This window comes from Magallana gigas, chromosome 9, assembly GCF_963853765.1.
Source record: "Magallana gigas chromosome 9, xbMagGiga1.1, whole genome shotgun sequence".
NCBI lineage: Eukaryota > Metazoa > Mollusca > Bivalvia > Ostreida > Ostreidae > Magallana > Magallana gigas.
The window spans coordinates 45704411-45729255 of NC_088861.1; the positions used below are offsets into that span (position 1 = coordinate 45704411).

Sequence of the window (24845 nt, forward strand, 5' to 3'; positions counted from 1 at the left end):
AAACAAAGCACAAAAAAACAAGAAAATTAAGCAAATAAATGCAGAAAATCATCTCTGTAAAATTAGGATGTAAGTGGAATTGCTATATTAAAATATTATAAATAAATGCTAATTTGGTGGAAAAAATCAATATCAAACCTTAAAAAACATTAACGTACTTTTTTGACCGGTTGCAAATAGTCAATTTAAATCTTTTTGGGATGTTTGATATTTAATTTTTGTGAAACCAGTTATCATTTAGTGAGCTAAAATCATTATATGACTGTTTTAATGACTAAATAGAGAAAATATATATGTACCACTCTAATCTAGTTACGACACCGAAATTTAACAGCTGTCTAAAATTTTGCGTTTTAAATCACATTAAAGAATGTATGTTTGCTCGAAATTCATAGACATTTACAAATCATTAACACTCTTTTCATAATAGAAAAAAATTATCTGGCAAAATATTAGGAAATGGAATAGCATTCCATTTTGTCTATTGGTACATGCATCTATTTAACTATTCAGATACTTCTGTGTATGGTCACTTATTCATTAAAATCAATATTAATTTGTCAAAAGAATTTAAAATTAGACAGTTTTCTGTTCATCAAATTTGATACATGAAACTATTACACAATTTCGCTCAATGTAGTATACATTACGTGAAAATTTTTACCAATGACTAGCCAATACACTGGCTTGCTGGAGATGACATATTTGTAATTTAACTTATCTTTTAATGTTTGATAATTATTGTTTGATATTGCTTCTCTCTCTCTTTGTCAACCCACCTCTCCGTACCACTCATTTTTTTGTTGGTTTGGGGGTGTAGTATCTGCTTTATCTAAAAGCGATGAGGCAATGTACCCTAGTGTTGGTAATTTAATGTCCTTGTCTGTTTAAGCCACCAAGAATAATTGTTTGAAACGGTAAAGAACTAGGAAGTCCAACATTTTTATAAGATAGCATTTAAAAATCTATCTCAAAAACCTTTTTGTGTTAATAGACAACTGATCAAAACATGTTTTACGCTTTATTTAAAGACCAAATACTGACGGTATCTTAATGTATTTATGGCAATACCACATGACACAGAAACATAAGGTGAAATCAGTTTGATCTAATTCGTAGGCATTTTTTGCTCTTAGGGTAAACCCCTCTGTATATCGAGAACGGCATTCATTGTTTTAATCAAGCCGGGTTTTTCCATATCTGGAAATGGGTTGCAAAATGTATTCTATCAAAGCCATCTTGCTAAGATCGGAAAACAGCAATACATAGATGACACATATACAGCATGAAAAAGAATAGGGTGTTGGCGCCAGGCGAATTAAAAAAAAATGAATACATTATTACTAAAGAATAAGACTTCTTTTTAAAAATCATTGTTAAGCACTACTACAAATGTTTTTAAAAAAACTTTCCAAAGTTATATTATAAACTAATCATATGCAAACAAATCATTTCAGAATGCAAGAAAATAAAGATCAATTCAGGTGGTTTACATTTGATTTATTAGACCAGAAAAAAATATTTAAATATCAAAATGGAAAAAAAAAAGTTTTCTTATTAATAAGGTAATAAATTGATTGTGTGTGTGTACAAAAAGCGGAACGTTTTTGAGGAGACATCATTGCAATGACAAATTTAATTCTTGATTTCATAAAAAAAAGTTTTTCGATTTGTATTTAAACGCTTTTGGGATGCATACTTGCTATTCAGTCTGATGTGAAAATGGGTTGTTTTGTTGTCAAAGGAATGACCATATGCGTATTTTATTTATAAAGTTCTAGAGCCGTAAAGAGGAATGACATACGCTATTGTCTAAAACAACCTGTCGAAGATCTTTTTTGTAACGCAAACAACTACTTAGCGTGTTTAAACTTAAAAACCAGCGTTTATTTAGAATGTTTAATGGTCTTAAAAACCGAACAGAAGTCATTTGATTAAAGTGCAATCTATCCCATAAGATAAGTTAAAATTGAGCGGAAGGGGTTCCCTAGATATCAACCGAAAGGATAAACATAAAAAATGTATTACAAAAATCGTGTGTTGAAAGAAATATTGAAACTTAAATCCAATTTGACACATTTAAATGTTTACTTTTTCCAATTTTTTTTTTTAAAGACTTGCATTGTATTTGCAGTCAGACATTTAAATCATATTTTTCAGTTGGTTGTAGCAGCAGAAAGATTCCTGTGGGTTTCTTTTACCTTCATTTTATGTATATTTTTTTTAATTTAAAATGTTTTTGTCGTTGTAAATTGATTAAGTTTCTTTATTGGTTTAATATTTATGTCACGCAATTTATTTTACATCTTTAAATCTCTAAGTATTTAAGGATTGCGTGTATGATTAGGCATTCAACAACTGTGAAGTGGTTCCCATAAAGTCTTTTAAAGAAATTTAATGTATCAATTTTCACTCTTTATTTTGCATATTATCAAATCGATCAAAAGGTTTTCGATATACAACTACTGAATGAATTACATGATAACACTTGGTCTCTAGCATAATTTTTTTAACATGAGAGCAGGAAGAATCAATACTTTTATAAATAAAAGAGAGGGAGAATTTTCCCAATCATTGATAACCAGGTAAAAGAAAGATGTGGACTTTTTAACTTCGTCAAGCTTCAACATAATGTTAGAATAAATAGTATGTGTAAGATGTGAACTGTTAGGATATGGTTAATATTTACAGTAGCGGACTGGACAGTTTGCCAGTTGTCTGAGGCAGTAGGCAGTGAATGAACCAAACCTTGACGTCGTATGGCGTAGAACAGCATCCGTTGAATCCCCTCGCTAGTATGACCCCGTCACTCTGACCCCGATTCGTCCCTGGTATGACAGTTGTTTTTTTTTATCGCTTTGTTAACTTATTCTTAACTAAAGAATATAATAAAGTTTAATCATGATAAACGCATTTAGATATTTTCTTGTCCAAACTGTATTCCAGAGATAAAACGTTAAGTTATTCCCCTTTTTCTAAAAAAAAGGTTTTTTTTGATAATGCAAAACACTAAAGTATTATGTTTTATGCATGGATACCGATTATATTCTGGATAACCGTTCATCCAGACTGGATATAGGCCCCACAACTCAAGAGTCCCGGACACTGGGTCAACATGGGGGAGTCCGCCTTGTACCAGCCCGGGGTCAGACTGCTGTCACAATGGCCGTCTCCTTGCTTGTACTCACGGTGCATGGAGCGGGTGCCCGGGTCACTTAGTGCAAGCAGGTTGCTTTCAATGCAGGGATCTACAATCATTATGTAATTATCGTATTGTCTGCCTTAAGATATTTTCCAAATGAATTATCATAAAAATGTTGCCAGTTTACAATATGTTGGTTTTCTTGAAACATTTATTCACACACCTAATGAGAATCATATCCTATTAAAACCGGAATAGACTCAACGATTTGTAACTTTTTCCATCTTAATTTGTAGCAATTGTTTCATTCAAAATATCATATTTAAAGATGTGTAGCATACATATACATTCCCAAAATACCTTTCGAACATGATTCGGACAAAGAAAGTGATGTCTGATCTTAAGTTGTTGTCGTAGTAACAACTACTGATGGCATTAAGGTTTCGCACGCATCAGTGGTTATTAAAAGAAACACACATTTTAATAAGAACAAATTAAGTCATTACTTTGTTGGTATCTCAACTCTAACCAATTACCTATTTTAAACTAGTCTATCGTTATCAATATGTTCACAAATTATAGTTCATATGCTTTGTGCTGTGTGGAAATTTGCCTGGGTAATTCAATCAACAAGGCATTTTTGCTTAGTATTTTTATTTCATACTGGCCAAAACAATATATTCCTGGACACACGTCTATTGTGGCCAAACAATAGGCGTAGAACTACAGTGCTTGATCAGGCTGATATATCAACGATTTCATAGTCTGTGCTCGGCAAAGAATTTATTATACAGACTGAAAATACCAAACAAATTCATTCTATCAAAAAAGTTTAAAAAAGAAACGAAACAGTACATTAAAAAAGTGCTACGCGTTGTCTTGAACTTAAAAAGCTGATATCAATAAAAGTTACAATATGTAGGTAGGTATACTCATTTTATCATCTTAAGAATGATATTGAATAAATAAACTCTTTAAGATGAATTAGAGAATGTGTATTCGATGATGCAATTTTCGGCAGATATTGCATTTTCTCCTCGTCCATTTTTACTAGTATTGGATCTATCGTTTAAGCTACTTACTAAAGTATTTTTGGTATTTTTATTATATTTAAAAACGTACAAAACACTCTTCTTTCATATTTAAGGAGTTGTATACTATTGCGATGTTGCGGATAAGGTTTAATTTAAAGCATGTTTTGGGGTGTATTTTTAAGTTTTCTTTCTCTCTCATTACTCTTTCAGTTTCTGCCACCGATATATTTTACGAAGTTTTCGACATATAACTTTCTATTGATGTAATGTGTAGATAAAACTATTAAATAATGCGTTCTAGGTTCTAAACTCGACAATGTATGCAAGAATACATCAAAGTACTGAAGTACTGACGGGAGTTGATTTTATCGATTATCATTTATTCAAAATCAACGATATGTGATTTTGCATGGCAAACAATATCAGTAATCGAAATATTTCTGAGAAATTGTATGGATCCAGGCAAGATTGAACACTTGTCTTGTTCAACCAAACGCTCGGCTGACTCCGTTTATCTCCGACAAGCAAGAGAGACTCTGTTTTGTCGGATATTAACGGAGACAGCCAAGCGTCTGGTTGAACGATACTACATTGAACTCTAGCGTAGGAATACATGCGACTTTAAAAAATATCTAAACTGTTTGTACAATTTAAAATCTTATTATTTTCATGGTATTAATAAATAATTTTTCTTGAAAAACAATGCTTCAGAATAAATAGAATCGAATTTATCGATTATTTTCAAGCACTAAGTGTTGTCAGCGGTATTGATTTGTGCTTAGGTCCAAACACTGTTTCACTTTCGCTTTGCCCGAGTAAGTGCATAGGAGAGTTGATTAAAATCAACTCCCAAAAATCAATTTATATAAAAAAAAAAACCATGGCTTTGTTGAACTGCAGATTATATAACAAAGGATGTCTGTACTTAATGATATCTGCAAAAAATGAACTTTTGAAAGAAAAGGTTTTTTCTTTCAATTGCAGAAATGTCAACATCCAAACTTCAACTTTAACAGTGTTAAATAAAAGTATGTTGTTACCATTGGTTAGTACAAATTTGTTTTCATAGACTGGGGTCATCACAATTTCTTGAATCTCCATACGATAACGAGGAGGCCCACTTTTTATACCGACTTTTTACATACAGTGCGTGTTTGTCTATTGTTTTCCGTTTAACAGTAGTTGTAGTTTTGCATTATCTAGGTTATGTCAATGGGAGATTATTAAACAAACATGTGCTTATGGTTTAAATGAGAAAAAACTGCTTCTTCTTACTTTCACTTTCACTGTTGAAACCAGTTCTTGATACATGTTGAATATTATATATCACCACTTGATTTTTCACCTGAGATAACTTTGTGAATGCAAAATTCTATCGCTTGACGTGTGAGGTAGCGTGTGATAAAAGGACAAGCATTGATTTGACTTCTTCTGTATTTACATGGGCGTGGTCTTATTGTTGAAACCATAGTAAATAGTACACTTGAATCAAATAGAATAGAAAGAGCGTAAAAATTATCACATATTTTTTTATGTATGGCATTGTTATTCGCGCCAGTCTAATTTTAGTACTGAATTCAATTTCTGAGATTGAAAAGTCATGGCAAATACAATTTTATTTTTTTTGATTCAATTCAGCTTTAAGTCTTTGTTGCACAACTCAGAGAGAAGATAAATTTCATTTATAAGCAATACACAAATACTGAGAGATAGGATGAATGTTTTGTCCTATATTTAGATAGACAACCCACGTATTCTGTATTAACTGGCATGATCTAAAAAAAAAGAATAAAGTGTTTGACCACCTTACCATTTGTTTCCATTTAACATTGATTTTGTGTGTGGTACTTATTCTAGATGAACGTAATATGTATTATCATCATTTATGATCATTCGTGTAAACGTAACGCTCATTTGCATTTGTTTGATAGAACTTGAAATGAAGATTATATCCCTTGTTAAAGCCATCCGTAATTATTGTTTGAAATACGCACATAACAAGAAGGACAACATAAGGACATCTGTTTTAAATTTTTGAAAACCCCAAAACATTAAAAATTATTTAATGTATTGTTATTTAAATTCTAAAAAAAAAATTTGTTTCAAATATACGAATTTCTCATACAAGAGACAATCGTATTTTCATCAGATTGAAAATTGATCAGATTATTTTGTATTGAAAACACCGGGCCAAATTTTAAAGATGTTTGTTATAAACGCTCATAACCGGTATGTTGGCTTTTAATTTAAAGGAAAATGATAAGAATGCTAATTTGCTGACACTATTTCTTACGAGTTATCTTTCTCTAGTCTATCTTTACATGACAGTCATCCAAGTGATCAATTCAGAGGTTATTCCCATATATGTACTTCTGGGGTTATTGCATGTTTAATATGTAAAAGATGTTATTTTTCTCTCATTATTTTTAGCATTATTCACTTGCAATCTATTAGTAAACATATGGTATATGACAATCATAAAACATCAAAAACTTCCTTTAAATCAATCATCAGTCATAGGATATTTCGCAGTTTTTATGATGATTATATATATATATATATATATATATATATATATATATATATATATATATATATATATATATATATATATATATATATATATATATATATATATATATATATATAGTGTTACCTATTTCTATCTGCACTGTTAATATTTAATTTTTTTTAATTAATTTATTAGTCCCCTACCAGTTTCACCGGAGGGGACTATAGCTTTCCCCTGCGTCCGTCAGTCCGTCTGTCTGTCTGTCCGTCTGTCTGTCCGTCCGTCCGTCTGTCTGTCTGTCCGTCCGTCTGTCTGTCCCACTTCAGTTTCCCGTTGTTTTTTTCTGCATGCGTTTGACGAATGATGTGAAACTTGCTGAGCAGCTTCAAAATATCAAACAGCGGACCAAGTTTATACTTTTGTAGCGTCTGGTCAACACAATTTCCAGAAATTTATTTTTTTTTACTCCAAATTTTTTAATGATCGGGTTCGTTATCGGGCTCGGTGTGTACTAAATGAACGAGGACATTATGTGGTCAGTAAAATAATAAATAATATCGTGCATTTCTTGTATCATTACATTTATCATTTCTAATAACAAACAAATAAGTCCTGTAAAATGGTGTCAAGTATTGTGTAAATTTTAACGGCAGGGTTTTATCATTATTATTATTACAATCGGGTTCGTTATTGGGTTTGGGCTGTTGAATAATAGACTAGACTTCTGTGTTTGCTTTGCTTCAAATATGTATTTTTTTAAAGGATTTCTGAGATTGTTTGCTGTTTATTATAATAATTTTTCATAATTTCATACTATACAATTACTACATTTATGATAGGGAATATTTAATATACATGGTCTCAAACTTTTGCCATTCTCAATCAAAGGGGTTACCGGTAGGGGACGTGTATTGCTTATGCAATACTCTCAGAATGCTTGTTTAACAAGACTTCGTGCTATTCTGAACAAAAAAGAAGCGCTTTTCTATGTTTTTAACATGATTTGACATTGTTTATAACTATATATTATTTCCATATACATTTGATATTTTTAATTTTATGCTACAGTGGTAAAAGTTTTGGGTTTTGTAATCACTAAGTCTATTTTTCTTCATATCATGATAACACACGTTATCAATTTTTGAAAAATCTATCAGCGCCTTATTACTTTGTTTCATTTGACTTTGAAGAAAATCAAAACAATTTTTTTTAAATGTATGAAAAAAAAATGATAGCAGAGGGATATAACACCTTAAATCACTATTAATACGACGATAGAATAAAACCAAATTGAATTTTATCCTCATCACAGAAAACATAAAGTCTTTTGTTGATTTCATGATCTCATTTATTTCTTATTTTGATTACTCTAAATATATATCATATGTATACATGCATCATATGTAACACATGCCAATTTATGAATATCTAATGTCAATAACAAGTTAATAATAATTCAGCCTTACGTCCGTTATCTACTTTGAAGTGGAAAACAAAATCATGTATACAATAGATACATACCAAACGTCCAGTCAAAATGATTTGCCGAAGCATTGCAAACAAGTTTCGTTGTTTCTGAATGCTCTAGCTTGAACTCAGTGTTCTTCTATGTAACAATACACAATACCTGAGATAGCTGAGATATCTCACCGGAAGTAGAATTTTTTTGTTGATTTGACATTGCATAGTTAACCTATGTATAGATTTATACTTATATATTTATTTTATGGAAAAGGAATTTAATGCGTAACAATAATTATTTTTGAAGTACTTCCGGTGACAACCGGAAGTTACGACGAACAAAACAAAATAGTTTAAACACATCTTCATGCACAGGTCTATCATCCCACAAAGTTTCGATGTTCAAGTATTTGCCGATTCTGAGATCTCGAGGAATAAAGGTTTTTTGACGCGGCACAGGAAATGGACGATCGGAAATAATTTTTTAAAAATAAAAAAAAAAAACACTTCGAGATTTTATCATTCTCTATCAGTCCTGAAAATTTCAGGAAAATCTATCAAACCACATTTGAAAAATTCTGCCGACAAAAAAAGGGGAAAAAAGAAAGAAACAAAGAAAGAAAAAACACTACAATCACTATAAGATCTTCCGTACTAAACAATTCCAAAGTTTCTATTCACTAGCGCTTTCTGGATTTTAACATCCTTCTTCGGGTAAACGTACATAAGTTATGATAACTTATGTATTACAAATGACAAATGCATCAATTTCATTAAGTGCCCCTTTTTAATGACTGAAATAGTTATGAAAACCAGTTTCTAAAATTGTTTTTATTGCAACAAAATATACGCAAAATATTTGAAACATCAGATAAGATGATAATATTCTGCTAAAACAGAAATGCACTCTTAACAAATTTAATTACTTTGCATTTCTAAAAAGAATGTTCCATCAAACAGAACAAGATTTGATTTCAATTCACAATTTTTATATAAGATAAAACAAAACAAATATACACAATATAAACACATCATGAACAATATAATATGAAGCTCTTTGTTGTCCCAAGTTTCTAGCACGGGCTCCTAGAATGGGCCATCCTGAAGAAACGGATCGAAGATGAGTAGGACCGGTATGGCTTGAGACAGTGGCGGACAGATATTACAAAGGCGATGGACTGTCGGAGACTGGATAAGAACCTTATTAAACAATAAACATATTTTGAGGTACATGATTAATATACCTTACATAAAAATAGGCTAAGTCACACTGACTTAAATTTAAAATAATGGTAACAACAGCACGACATACAATAGCACGAAACCCAACAAATACGAACACGGCATAACGGTAAGAGTATCACATAACTTAACAAAGAAAAACACGTCTTAACGACATAGACAAATTACACGAAACTACACGGTAAAAATAAGAGTATATCTTGCACTTATATCCTAGCATAAATCACACACCCGACACGTGACCACACAGGAACACGCGCAAACAAACACCTATGTTTAACAGTTCTACCTCCTAAAACCGGTATGTCAATCAACGTATTGAAGAACTGACGAGAGTTGAGTAAATCGATTATAATTTATTCTAAAATCAGCGATATCTTATTTTGCATGGCAATCCTATATGTACATGTAACTTACGCACATTTTTATATTACGAATTCTCCGACCACAATTTCGTGAAAACCCCAAATGAATCATGCTGTGTATTATTCAAAGAATTAATTTCATCAAACTACACGTATCAATAATCGAAATATTTCTGAGAAATTGCATGGATTCAAGCAATATTGAACTCTAGTCTCGTTCAACAAGACGCTCAGCTGTCTCCGTTAATCTTCGACAAGCAAGAACGTCAGACCCCCTCCTTGTCGGAGATTTAAGGAGACAGTCGAGCGTCTGTCTGAACGAGACTATATTGAACTTTGGCGTAGGAATGCATACAATGAACGAATACAAAAAATATCTAAATTGTTCGTACCATTTAAAATCTGACGTTTTATAATGCATTAATGAATAGGTTTCCTTGAAAAACAATGCGTTTGAAAATATAACATCGAATTTATCGTTTATTTTCAAGAACTAAATGTTGTCAGCAGTGTTGATTTGTACTTCGGTCTAATCATTGTTTCCCTTCCGGCTTGCCCTAATAACTGCAAAGGAAAGTTGAGTTAAAGTAACAAAAAATACTTAATATACTTAATGTACAAAGTATCTCTTTTTTGCTGTCTGTCTGTTTTTCCGTTTGTCTTTATGTCTGTACATGTCTCTCTAAAGACATGCATTCTTTTTTATATGATAAGAGACTGTGCAGCAGGTTATGCTTTTTTTAATCATTATTTTCATATAATCATATTTAAATTTTACAAGTAATGGCTATAATCTTTCAACACAATTATTGCAAGGAAAGCTAACAACTTCATTTATATATGAATCAGAAATTATGTCAGTGCCAATTGGGCATTATTGCAACGTCAAAGGTCAAAAAATTAAATATGTCATAAGATGAATCATTGTTTAATTAAAAGTGTTCAACAAGAAATATAATTTCTGTAGGATTTATAGAAAATTCATTACGATTTTCAATGTTTCCTGCTCGAAAAAATTTTCTCCTAGAAATTACTTTTTTCCTATGGGATATTAATTTTTAGTGTAAATATCTCACCTGTCAGGTGAGACACACTAAAAACAAATTTAAAGTGGTTATAATATCTTCAGGCAATGGTCTAAATAGTATATATGGAAACGAAACTCCATTTTAAGCAGGTGCACAAATATCACCTTGGCATTGGCATAATTATCCAGCATAGTGTTACATTTTTATATTTTCTAATTTTCCATCATTCGAGTCAGGATATGTCTAATTTCGATAAGTTTTTTTAATTTTCGACATTTCCAATATTTCTAAAATTTTGTTCACTTGATTGAATTTTTTTTTATTGATTGCCTAATATTTTGTTTCTATGAGACATGTCTCTTTTAAAAAAAATAGAATATAATAAATAGATTTTTTTTTATCAATTTTTTTTTTAAACTTTTTTTTTATTTAAAAAGTAAATCGTTTTATTGACAGTGCTGGTCCCGCCGTGGCCAACTTCCCTCAAGTCAATACTTAGCCTCAAGTCTGACTTTTTACCTCTAATCCATGCACTTTTATATGAATTTAAGTTGAGGACTAAAGATTTAAAAATGTTGGTGACGGCGAGGCCTGGATACGACTTATATCACGTATTTTTTCACAACAAAAGTTAAACTCAACAATGCCTACTTGTCATAAAAAATACAAACAAATTCGTATATGATAATAACGACACACATCTTTTAATGAAGAACGAAAATTATCAGAAATGTACGAAAGCCGAGAAGGATCATTCGAGATTCGAGATTCAAAATACGAGATTCGATATACGAGATTCAAGATTCGAAATTCAAGATTCAATATCTAAATTAACCAATCAAATCATGGATCACTCGTACATGCTCTTTCCTACAAATTAATGTCTTAATAGCTCTTATATAGTGGCTATAAAATGGTTAAATTAACATTGATGAATTAACCCCACACAGTATAAACAATTAAATTAGTGATAACACTGTTGGCTTTGCGAATCTAAGAGGCTTTGTTTGCCCTGTATGTATTTTCCCCCGAACAATTTTAACCCGAAGTGTATTCGCCCCAACTGTGTAAAAATCGGCTCGCGAAGAAAGATCTGTTTAATTTAAATAATTAAAACTGAGTGTGGTTTTAGCTATGAAACGAAATTCAATGAAGAATCGACATGTCAAAATATAGGTTATGATAAAGTTTTAAACCATAGAAGATATAATGATTTACAACCTTAACGACAACAATCCAGATAGGAATAGTGTATTGTAGGGTATGGCAATGCCATTGTCGATATGAGAGAGAGAGAGAGAGAGAGAGAGAGAGAGAGAGAGAGAGAGAGAGAGAGAGAGAGAGAGAGAGAGAGAGAGAGAGAGAGAGAGACAAAAAAGAGTTTTGTAGTGTCAAATTCAATTTTGATTTAGAATTTGAAATTGATTTGATTTGATACAAGCATAATATAGACATAAATTAAGCCTCTAAAAGGAGAAAAGAGAGGAGGTAGCAAGGGTAGGGCAGACCAACTAGCAAGCTTTAATTTTAACAGTGTTAGCACACCTGTGATTTACATTCTCTCTCTCTCTCTCTCTCTCTCTCTCTCTCTCTCTCTCTCCACCTAGCATTTTCTTTTCCGTGAAGGGGTTTGGGGCATTTGTGATGTCTTACATTAGCTAGCGAAAATGAAAAAAAAACCATGAAATTTTCTATAAATTGTTTTTGGATGTTGTACTTAATAATCTGTTTTCAGTATATACATTTAAAAAAAAAAGGGGGGGGGGGCTATATAGTCCAAATTAATTTGTCAGTTATTCTGTCCCCACTTTGTTTTCTCTTCGTTTTCCAGGCTTTTTAAAACAAATTTAATTGGCTCGGCAAATTATTTTAAAACTTTCTGTGTAGCTCCATAACGATGCACTGTAAATACTGTAGATTCCTTATTTTACGCGAGTACTTAATTCCAACGGTTTTCCGTCAAAATGCGAGAACATAAAATCGCGAATGCCGAAATTTTATCATAGTTTCATGTAGTTTACATACGTCTGAAAATTAAAAGCGAGATTTTAAAATTCGCGAGTATGAGTAAAGTTACTTTTGATAAACAGGTACATATCCATACTTGATTTTTGATTTGACTCTTATAATCGGATTTAATATTCAAATAAATATAGGGTAGGAAAGAGTATATCCTACTGTACCATTCATTCAACACAGGTATTAGCACTCATCGAGTTCGACTTGCTTTCTTTTTTTTATCCACTGGGTTTAAAGCTATTAATTTTTGAAAATATTTTGAATTTATGGCCTGATTAAATATAAATGAGAGCTGTGCTGGTGCATCTATTTACCCAAATGGACTAAAATATAATCAAATGAATCTAAAAATTTTGACAAAATTAGTTATAAACGTACGACTCATTTTTCGGGTATGATTTATATGTAATTATTGTCATTTTTGGTGCAGGGAAGGGGGGGGGGGTAGCAAACTACAGAGAATCTTAACTTAGCTGTGATACATATGCTTGTCTATACCTTTTATTCTTTCTTGTTGATATATCAATGAATGAATTATAACAAAATACAACAATTAATTTTGAAATATTCATGTACAATCAAATTTTTAAAAAGTTTTACTGTTCTCTGCACAAGAAATCGGCAATGTGAACAAATTGGCACCATATCATCCCTACCTTTAATTGTAGAGAGTATGTATCCTTCTATATTGAAAAAAATTCCAAAGGTAAGACTCATAATAAAATAAGTTGTTTACTGAGGAAAAGGAAAAAAATTGTATTTATTTAATTAATACCGTAATACCATATGATGTGATAATATTTCAATGATTTGTTTATAATCATAGTACTAGTGTTTGATTGTATGCATTCATAAAAAAGATAAGTAATGCTTATATTTATTGGTGAAACCGGACTGATTATTTATATATAGATTATTTAGATACATGTACTAATCTTCATGCGCGGATCTAGAAAGGAGGGGGTCAGGGGATCTGGACCCCCTCCTCGGGAAAATTGGAGCTTATTAAAATTACATAGTAAAATTATTTAAAATTGGCCTTGGACCCCCCTACAGAAAAAATTAGCTACGCTTATGAAGTTTTCAATCATAACCGCATTTTTACACAAAAGGGGTGAATAAACTCGGGGTTTAAACTATTACTAGTGGTGAAATACTCCAGGGTTCAAACGCATCAGGTGGAAATGCACCAGGGCAAACAAAATCACTTAGATCCGCGAAGCACACTGCATTATATCTAGTCTACTTAGATATTCTGTGAAAAAGTAAATACAAATAATAATTTAGTTAGGTAGGGAGAAGTGAACATAGCATTTATTTGTATATAAGAGCTTGTACGGATGATTTTTATTTAGAATAGTTTGATGTCGCTAGGATACATATTTTCAGATCCTTGATTTGATTGGTTAATTTAGATATTGAATCTCGAATTTCGAATCTTAAAATCTCGTACTTTGAATCTCGAATCTCGAATGATCCTTCTCGGCTTTCGTAGAAATGATACTTTATCTATTCATAAAATGAAATTTTTGTGTAGCTTATGACCTTGAAGCCCTATTGAAAATTGTAAACCATGAAAACATTTAAAGGGACTTGGACACGATTTGTGCTCAAAATTTTCAAAATTTATTTTTTTCGACTTTTATGTCTAGAACTGTTAATATAGATGTTTTCAATGCATTGACAAAATTTGAAAGTCAAATATCGAGTTACAAGCAAATTAAAGAGGTTAGAATTTTTTCTTTAGTAAACAAAGCTCGAGTTCAGTTAATGTTTACATATTTGTTGTATTGGTATAAGTTTCAATCGAATGTTGTTGTTTGTTGTGATGAAATTATTTATGAACCCACTGAATCAGTCTTCAGAAATCTTATTTCCTTAAGTTATTTTGATAAAGAAATGGAATTTCTTTACTTTACAGTATTTGTCAACAAATATAAGACTCGAGCTCTGTTTACATAACACCGACTTCTTTTCTCTATATCTCGCTTGTAACATGACTTCTAACGTTCAAACTTTGGTCAATCATTCCAAATACAGAAATCAAAAATAAAATTTTCATCTTAAATCGTGTTCATGTCCTTTTAACAATGCATGAAGACAAAGCGTAAAATTTAGGTCAGAGAAATCTTCTTTTGAAAGAAAATACACGAAAATCTAGGATGCAACAACTTACCAATATTTTTTTTTCTAAATCTTAATGTATCAAATGGAAATATACATTGATGCTAGAGATACTCCCAAAAAAACAGGAATAATCAGTGAAACAATATCGAAAACATGACTTGTGTATTAATATATAGCATGCGTTGTGACCTTTTGAGTTGACAACAATACATACAACTAAATGCATACTTATCAATTATGTTATTGTATAAAATGAATAGGTTAAAACAAATTTGATAAAATTAGCTATTACAGGATGCAGGTTAACTTCACTTACGTTTAATATGGACATTATACTACATTAATTTCGAATGTTTGATAATGTTGTCATCATATGTATAGAGTGTGAAATAACAAAAAAATATATATTATTATGACCTTATTTTTCAATGCAAGACCAAACGATGAATTTATTAATATAGTTCGTTGATCCTAGGCCTCAACTCGTCGAAAAAATGAAACTTTAACAATTTAAAAAAGAAAAAAATGCAAAATTCAAAAGTAGTTAAAAGTGACTTAATTTTGGGTACTCAGTTAATCGTCAGGTCCTAATATGCACCACTAAGATTAGATGATTCGAGTATTAAAAGTAAGGGTGTAATTAAGTTTTAAATGAATGACATTTCATTAAGGCACATATAGAATGCTACGCGAAATCTTTATTGTACATTAAATAGTACATATTTAAACATGATTTTGTTGTTTAAAAATATCTATGCTCATATATTTCATAAGAGTTTTATTCATTTTTTATGAAAAATTTGAAATCTGTATTAGCTGTGAATAAGACATTGTATAGTTTAAGATTCATTGTGAAATGACAAAATGACAATAACAAACTGTGAACCATCTCAAAAATCCATAAAACGAAATACAAATTCAAAGGAGAGCAACACATACCTCCAAATAGATAAGAAGTAGGATCAGGTGCCTAGGAGGAGTAAGCCTCCTCTACTGACCGGTCACATCCGCCGTGCGCTCTTTGTCGTAAACGGGGAGAAAATCGGAAAAGTCCGTAGACTATTATGTCATTAATTATGGTCTAACAATTAGTATGAAAAACGGCAGTCAGCATGCAACCCAGAGGAAGATTGTATTTGCTGACAAGGTTGTTGTTTCGACCATAGAACTTACGAAAGGATGACTTCAAACAAGACTGTTGATAGTCCTGTTTTGTCGACTTGTTTGTCAGTAGCTTGCTTCGTCTTAGAAACTGTTCATACGAAGAGCATGCCATTGCGTATCGAATCAACTGAGAGACAAAACACCATATGAAGGTGATGAAGGTATATTGCTACATAAGTTAGGAAAGTTGACTATAGAAAAATTGTAGTTATTGCGTTTATCATAAAGCTTTGTTGTTAGGTTACCATCAATGGCCATGTCCAGTAAAATATCCAAATATGAAACACAGACTCTGTGGTATCTTTTATTTCAAGTTCACTGGGATATATCGAGTGGACGTAATTATGAAAATAACAATTGTTAATTGATAATACGTCGTCGATAAACCTTAATGTTGAGTTGAAGGCCACAGCTAGTGATTTTTTTTCACGTACAAGTTTTTTTTATAAATTCAGCTTCATAAGAATACAAATATTGATCTACAAACAATGGGACACAATTGGTACCCATTGGAATTCAATCAAATTGTTGGAAGACTTGATTTCCAGTAACTACATAGATGTTGTCTATCAGAAACTCAAGCATATTTTTAATGTCAACTTTAGAGTACTTTTGTGTGAAATCAGAATGGGTTTTGACAAAATAATTTTTTAGATTTCCAATGCAAAGTAAGCATTTTTACGACGTCCATTTTTTTTAAAGAAACAAATGTCGATGATATATAAAAGCCTAGATTTTAATTTGTCATGGGGAATGATGCAGAAAAATACATGCAATACATACTTAATAAATATAATTTATTGAGTTATGTCAGTGACAGGCTATTTTGTTTAAATAGAAAATGATCCATGAAAATAAAATAAATATTGTGAACTAATTTCGACTGCATTTGATCAATTACCACTAGCAACTAATCGCTATATCAATATTCTTCTGCTTGAAACTGCTATAAGCGTAACTATCTTTGTCATATAATAATTTTTACAACCGATATACATTAAATTTTAACGACATCATTAAATTGTTATCCAAAACAAGTACATGTGCTTTTAAGTTTCTTGTATTTAAAAACAAAATTAATCAATATTGAATTTTATTAATCAAGTTAAAGCGAGATAACTATGGATTGTAATTTAAAGACTAGGTTTCTCTGACGTTATTTGTAGGTATATACATTGTACTCTTATAACATTATGGGGCTACTTCATGGCAGAAACATGCCTTTGTAAGAAAATATTTAAGTACACTAACAGACAAAAAAGATTCACCAATTTCACGCTGCATCATTAAATCTAAAATATGCGCTTATTGAGGATTTCAGTGAAAATGCAAAATATTTTTTTAATAATCATTGAATATCAATTATTGCTAAGACTTATCTTTATAATTAGCTGCATGTCTCTAAAGCTCAATATGTCAACTGAGTTCACTTACTGTGTCCAATTTTTTGTTTTTTACTTTTGTAAAACAATACGATATATTTTTAAAATGTTTGATGTTCAGAAATGTTTTCCATATTATTTGCTATTGCATTGTGTAGTTACATTTCTTGTAACAGTTTTCAAATATTTTAAGAATTGTTAAACATTGTCAAACAAAAACAAGTGGTACTTTTGATAAAGCAAAAAGTGACAATATTATAAATAGCAAAAACTTCTTTGTTCATTATTTCCCGTGAAATATCCTATTTGTGAATTTGCAGTTTTTTTTCTTCCTTTTCTGTTCATAACGCACATGTTTTAAAGATATATCAAAACTGCAGTTTTTGCAATGGTATCTCTAAATGCTAATCGGAATTTCGACATTGAAACCTGAATTCTTCATGCCCAGTAAGGGATTTTTCCAGTGCATAAGGACAAATATTACAATAGACACATTATCTTTTATATAATTAAATAACTCTTCAAGTGCAGGGACAATGACCCATGTCTTTAAACTAAATAAAAAAAACCACAATCGTGACCCTGTGGGGTCGGCTGCATGAATATGTACGTTTAATAGACAGCAATGATTGAAATATAGAGATAGATCATTGAATTGACGGGTAGGTTTGTTTAAAACCTGTTTTTAAACTATGAAAAGAAGAATTGTTCTTGTATTTGAAAATATACTGACTATATTTATTTCCTCGTTGCTTGCCGTTTTGTAAGTTCTCTGATCACGTTTCCCATTTACTAATAGACATTGAACAGCAGTTTGGCTACATGTATTTAGTTAGGTCAGGTTGTGTTATTGAAATCAGTTGATTATTTATACATGGAGTGACTTTATCGAAATTGAAGAGATGATTGTTAAAAGAAAATGCTCACATTCTTTAGTTTAACCTTTAAAATGTTAAAGGTACAAATTAACGAAAATTATTCAAAACTTTGCTGTAAATTTACTGATAGTACTAAAAGGATAATTGTGAAACAATCAAGAGAATTTTAGAGAACATTCCTGTCTCAACTTTTAATGTTTGATGCAATTAGTACAATCGAAGTCGAATTAGAAGTTATCCAGCATGAATACTAAAACATTTGTCTGACAGAATATTGCAATACTGCAATTGTGTTTGTTCTATATTTCGGCAAGAAGATATTCAAAAACGTGAAGTTACTCGTCAGATATCAGATTTTTAAAATTGCATAAATTCTCTTACTTGACTTTTTCCATCTCAACCTAGAGACAATGTTTAGATAGTCCTAAATTGGAATCTTTTAAGATATCTTCAAAAGAATTTCGTAATATCCATCTTTTTTGTCAAAATGTACCTTTTTTTGCGATGTTTTAATATTGTTTTAAACATTAGGTATAAATTTGGCAGTTTTACGTTCCCGCCTATTGATCGTATATATTTGCAATTTACATGATAGCTTTTGCTAACAACTGATCGTTCTAAAGTATTCATACTTGTATGAAATGAACAAAATTCTTATTACATTTTAGATATTTACCAAGTAGGTTCTAAAAATTAACGCTGGTATCAATTTATAAGATTATTTGGTATTTATTTTATAAGAAGGTACTGTAATATTGACGTAGGTCTACTACAATCAATAGCGAGGTATTCTTATACATACATGTAATGATTTGTACGAACATTATTAAAATAATTTGTTAAAATACAGTAAATAGAAAAAAAATCACAAATTTTCCTTTAAATAACATACATACAATGAATGTTCCAAAAATAATGACACTTGGCTGTTTTCATCGACATTAATAAATTGCTAGATTCACTTGTTAAACAATCAAATTACCTTTAGAAACATTTCTCGTATTCCTCGGGACATTTATCATACACTAATTGATATCTTTTTCCAGATAGGTGGAATTTAATTTCTGGGAACAAAAATAGTCGCACGGGCTTACTTTTGAGAAAACGGGGTTTGGGGGTTGTGGTAAGCAGTAACATTTTCCGCCCCAAAATATTCGGTCATGATGCGTGCTTTGCGTGCAGTTGTATTGTCATGGAAAAGTGGGAGATAAATACCAGTCTTGGAGCGACGACTTTCGTAATATTTCTTAATTTATTTTAATAACAACATTTTTATTTAAATTGCCTGTGTCTTGGTTGCACTTTGACACATGAATTAGCATTACAGGCCTTTATTGTCAAAGGATATATTATATAAACTATTCTTCAAGGTTTTGAATCTTTTAGCAGTGCTAGGACGTTTTGCATTCTTTGATACCACATTCAGTTTGAACGTTTTGGCTCAAAATACTAGAACCAGACCCCGGGAACGTACACGTTAGATTAGATTACATTTTTGACCTCAGTCTTACTTTTACAAAAGGAATATATATTGGAAAAGTAAGACAGAGAACAAAAGTGGGCATTTCCAACTGTTATGGCCTTGCCCGGGGCCAGGACTCATTACCGGTAACTAAATTATCAAAATATTTGATATATTTTTGATACAATATTTAATAACTTCTTTGTATTTTAAGCAGGTACTATTTTGTTCATCGCTAAGCAATTCATTTAAGTTTAATATTTGTAAGAAATCTAACCTATGTACTTATTTACCCATAAAATCCTATGTTTTTTTCTTTAAAGAGCAGCTCCGCATTCTGGTGTATTGATTATACTGAATTTAGTTTTTCTTAAGAATTCGGCTCATGCAAACTAGCACGTGGAAATTACATCGTAAAGTATGACGTGTTTGACATTTCTGTGTTAGCAAAAAGGTATTTTGTTGAGTTCGAGGACATAGATCGGTGCAGCTGTACTCTAACAGGCATTTTTTAAATGTTTGATTATTATCATCTTCTGCTTTTGTTAATTTCCACTGAAGATAGATTTTATTAACGAAAAAATCTGATGGAAATAAAGATATGATGTAATTCTAGGTGACTATTTCTTTTAGGCATTTTGGTGATCAGGTAGCGATAAAACACATTGCCATTGTTTTCTGTGCCCGTCGAAAACAAAATTATCCCGTTGTATTTGTCTTAAGTTTAGAAGGGCTATAAACGGGTAAAAATGCGTTTTTAAGGTAATTAAAGTATGTACAATTTATTATATATCACAATTTACAACGCAAAACGTTCTAAAATGAAAAGAAATGAGAAATGATTTAATAGACGGATGCAGTAATAGGCATTGTCTCAGCTTACTCATTCCATGAAGAAAAATTCTACATATTCGTAAAAATATCATCCGTTTCCAAATACATTAAAACATGCTAATAACGAGGTCCCAGGTACGGGCAATTTTACTTCGTTGTGAGCGTAATTCATTTTATCCGTCAAGTTTGCAACATGTAATAAATGCATAAACGGGAAATGAATCAATTTTGCCGTAAGCATCAACTTACCGTAATGCTGTTTATTACAATACATGATCTACGTGATTCCCTTTTGTTTAATCACGAGTTCAAGTCTCTCTATAGCGTAATTGATCACGTTTCTGCACGTCTGGAGTATTTTTTTTTGTATTTTTCGGGGCTTTGCTACTTTCAGGTCTTCCAGAGTGTTTGGCGTTGGTGCATACACTGTTTTTTTTTTAAACTACACCCATAAAAATCAATTTGGATTACATCAGGAAGAGTGTTGATGAACCACAGTCCGTCTGAACGAAATCAGTTTATGACCGAATGTTTTCTGTAACCATTCAAGAACCTGTCCCGACGTGTGCGGGGTAACTCCATCTTGGTGGACAATTAAAAATCAGCAGTATGATTTTGCTCCAGGTGTGCAGTTTCCGGTCTGAAAAATTTGGATGGACGACCTGGGAGCTACAGTGCCTCCCATAGTAAAAATCTGCAATTTACGGCGCACAAAAATCTGCGCTAGTTTTGGACTGATTTGCCTTATTTACACACAAATTCTGTGAAAAATATTAGTACCATTAAATTATTCTTGCAATTTTCTACTGACGTCGTCTCTTTATTTGCCTCAAACTTTTTGCATGTAAACAAACTGCACCACTTCACAGGACTGGTTATGCTGTTTAAAAAAATAAAGGCAATTAAAGTGACGATATCTGTAGTAAAATGTCCGAATATTTTTTTTTAATTAAATATTTGTACAGAATGTGCTCGGAAATAAGATTAATTAGTCCAAAACTAGCGCAATTTTTTGTGCGCCGTAAATTGCAGCTTTTTAACTATGGGAGGCACTGTAGCTCCCAGGTCGTCCATCCGAATTTTTCAGACCGGGAGCTAAAGATATGCAGCTACAGTACGATTGTGCAGTATGATCTGCATAAAGCTGGAATAAATTTATTCTTCACTAGGTAGAAGTAACAACTACTGTTAACAGTCTTTACCCTTCCATCAGTTTCAAAAAACGAATTGCACGATTTTAGTTTTTTCAGAACTACAAGCTGACCAGACTGTCACCTTATTATCATATAGTGGTTTTTCGTTCCTATACCGAGTCTCTAGGGACTATGAATTCTAACTGATTTGTCATGTCTAAAGATAGTATGCTTCTTTTTAAAACAACTATGAATTCTAACTGATTTGTCATGTCTAATGATAGTATGTTTCTTTTTAAAACAACGTATATACCTCCTATTATATCGTACGAGAACTAGATTGCCTGATATGTGTATAAAGCAAGAACAACTTCGTATGCATAATCTGCTATCCATTTGATGACTGCTCATGGATCATGGAACGCGCGAAGGTCAGTAAAATATTGAGTTCATTATACTGAAAAAGGACAGGTAAAGAAAAAATAAAAGAGATGTTATTTGTATTTTCTTAACTTACACATATTTTAAGAAATCAATACATCAATATTTTTTTCCATTTAGAAATATATTGCCGAATTCAATCGTGCAGTTCAAACCAGTGATTTACCTAAATGAAATTCATTTGTCGACTGGCAGAAATAAAAAATGGTATTTAAAATCATTATCTATCAAGAAAAAAATTTTAAGTAATGACAAAAAGAGGCTTAAAATATTATTTATTAGAAAAAAAGAAAAGTCGGGGAGTAGTGATCAAGTATTGGAAACATGTGAAATTAATGGATGCTACTTTTAGATTCACTCACGAAGAAAAAGAATGTTTTCTTGGCTGGGATTCTATTTTCTGTTTGCCGTGATAAAAGGTAATTTTTCTTCATTTCAAAATAAGCTAGCGTGTTCTCTATACTTAAGTTTTTAAAGCATTTAATGTAGAAAAAGTGTTGTAAAAATGTTGAATATTTTTTGTAAACTGTGATTATCAATCCATTTAATATGATAAGATTAAAAAATGAATTTAAAACACGAATAACTGGATTTAACTGGTAGTTTATATATCAAGTACATTGTTTTGCAAGTGCCCGTTGCAAGATGTACTCATACTGCATATTCCTTCATGTTGTGGTTACGTTCTCTTTATCTGATCTACAATAGCGTAAATTTGTCATATCGCATCCTAATCATTATACTCTAAATCACTTTCGGATAATGTTATGCTTTATAATATTATATCACTAAATGCGAATTGAAAAATATGCTTGATTTGTCATAATTTTCAAACACATATGACAGGCATTCTATTAAGGCTGACTGTTAATGTTGGAATAATTATTCATTTAATGAACATTGGACATTGTCAAGGAGAAAAATGTCTATTGCTTTATATATTATATAAATGATATTTGCCAAAGATTTAAAATTAAGCGCGATCACAGGTTCTTTAATTTGCCATGCTTTATGAATTGCAATAACCCTTGTTTTGAATGTTAGTTTATGTTTGCCTTGTGTTTTTGAAAGCTACTCTTTGATGTGATGACAAGTGTTGAGTATTTTTTTGTTACTCATCACTATAAATGATTTAAGAATATTAGCATTCCAAACTATTCTTGTTCATTTATATAAATACGTCAACATTTAAATATTATTTTCAGGATCATTGTCAGTAATATTATTTTGTTTTTGTTTCCTTTCACAATTTTGGAGGGGAAAGTTGTAGCAGAAAGACATCTAAAGCAAAGATTTTTGAATATATGAAAATATATGCAAATCAAAATGATAATTTAAGATTTGGGTACTTTAGTAAAAATTATCCTAATTAAACAATTATGATATATTATGTTGATGATAAACTTAGTTTAATTGTTGCAATTAATCTATCTGGGTTTTTTCTGATGAATTTTTAAGATTAAGTGACTACATAATTAAACTGCCTTACAGATATCTATACTTATAAATTAAATCATTTTGCAAATAAACTACGAAATGCCTGCACCAGAGTACTTGCTTACACCTACGGTATTTTAACACATGCGTGATGATGTCCGTAAGGTATATCTGAATTTAACTGATACGTTATTATTGTGAAATTAATCAAAAACCCACTTACATTCTAGAGCCCGAAATAGCAAAAACGTGGGTAAGGCGGTGGACACACATTGAAGGATCCAAGTCAGGGATAGTCTCAATCAAAATATATACTTGCAATGAAATGATATTGAATGATTACGTAAAAAGTGAATTGTATTTCCTCTTTGGAAAATACATAGACGTTAAGATTTGACAAATACTGAATAAATAAAATGAGTCAATTCGTTTCTTAAGTGGGCGATTTTAGTTTTGATACTCATTCACTTACAAAGCACGACCTCTGGTGAGAGAATGGGGTAGAACTTTCCAGAACGGGGTAACCAAGGACGCGGATTGACTAATTGACGAAAAGTGTAGGACGAGTTCATCATGCATCGCGGGCAGATACTTTGGATCGGTCTTCGATTATAACAAAAAGTTAATAAATAAAATGGAACAATTATTGGGCCTTAAGTATGAATGGGGAAAAAAAACTTTCTAGAGCGGGCTGCACAGATACGGGTTGACTAATTGATATCATGGCGAAAAGTTTAGGGCGAGTTATCCATCGGGGAGATACTTTGAATCTGACAACTTTGGTTTAAAATATGCATGCAAATGAATAATAATGCATAATTTTGCGTGTTTTAACTTCACACATTTTCATACCACGACAGATTGGTTGTAAACCTTAGACATTCATTTGTAAACATTAATGGACAGACTATTGTATTCCATATCTATATGGATAAATTATGTATGCATAAAACGGGGGAGTTAAATGGAGATGCTCCTCCCCATCTCTCTCTCTCTTCCCCCCCCCCCCACCAGATTGTTTTTATCTAAAATTCTTTTTTGGGACAGTAATAGAAATTATATTGAAAATTGACCTTAAGAACCAAATTTAGAGATACACTTAATACACATCCACTGGTTTGAAATAGATACAATAGAAAAAGAGATTGTTTTTATTTCAATTTATAAAAATAAGATAAGGAAAA

General features: G+C 31.3%; 1 protein-coding gene across 2 annotated transcripts in view; it reads left to right on the plus strand.

Moving 5' to 3' along the window:
- Positions 1-22193: 22193 nt before the first annotated feature.
- Positions 22194-24845, plus strand: part of LOC105346135 (von Willebrand factor D and EGF domain-containing protein) — a 49596-nt gene continuing 46944 nt past the window's right edge. Inside the window, exon 1 of one of the 2 annotated variants that reach the window (XM_034478066.2) lies at positions 22194-22214. Coding sequence is in view for 1 of the 2 variants with exons in the window: in XM_066071168.1 (XP_065927240.1) it covers positions 22200-22214 (15 nt within the window). In the remaining variant the exon portion in view is untranslated. The remainder of the gene's footprint in view (positions 22215-24845) is intronic. The other variant, XM_066071168.1, reaches the window with a different exon arrangement.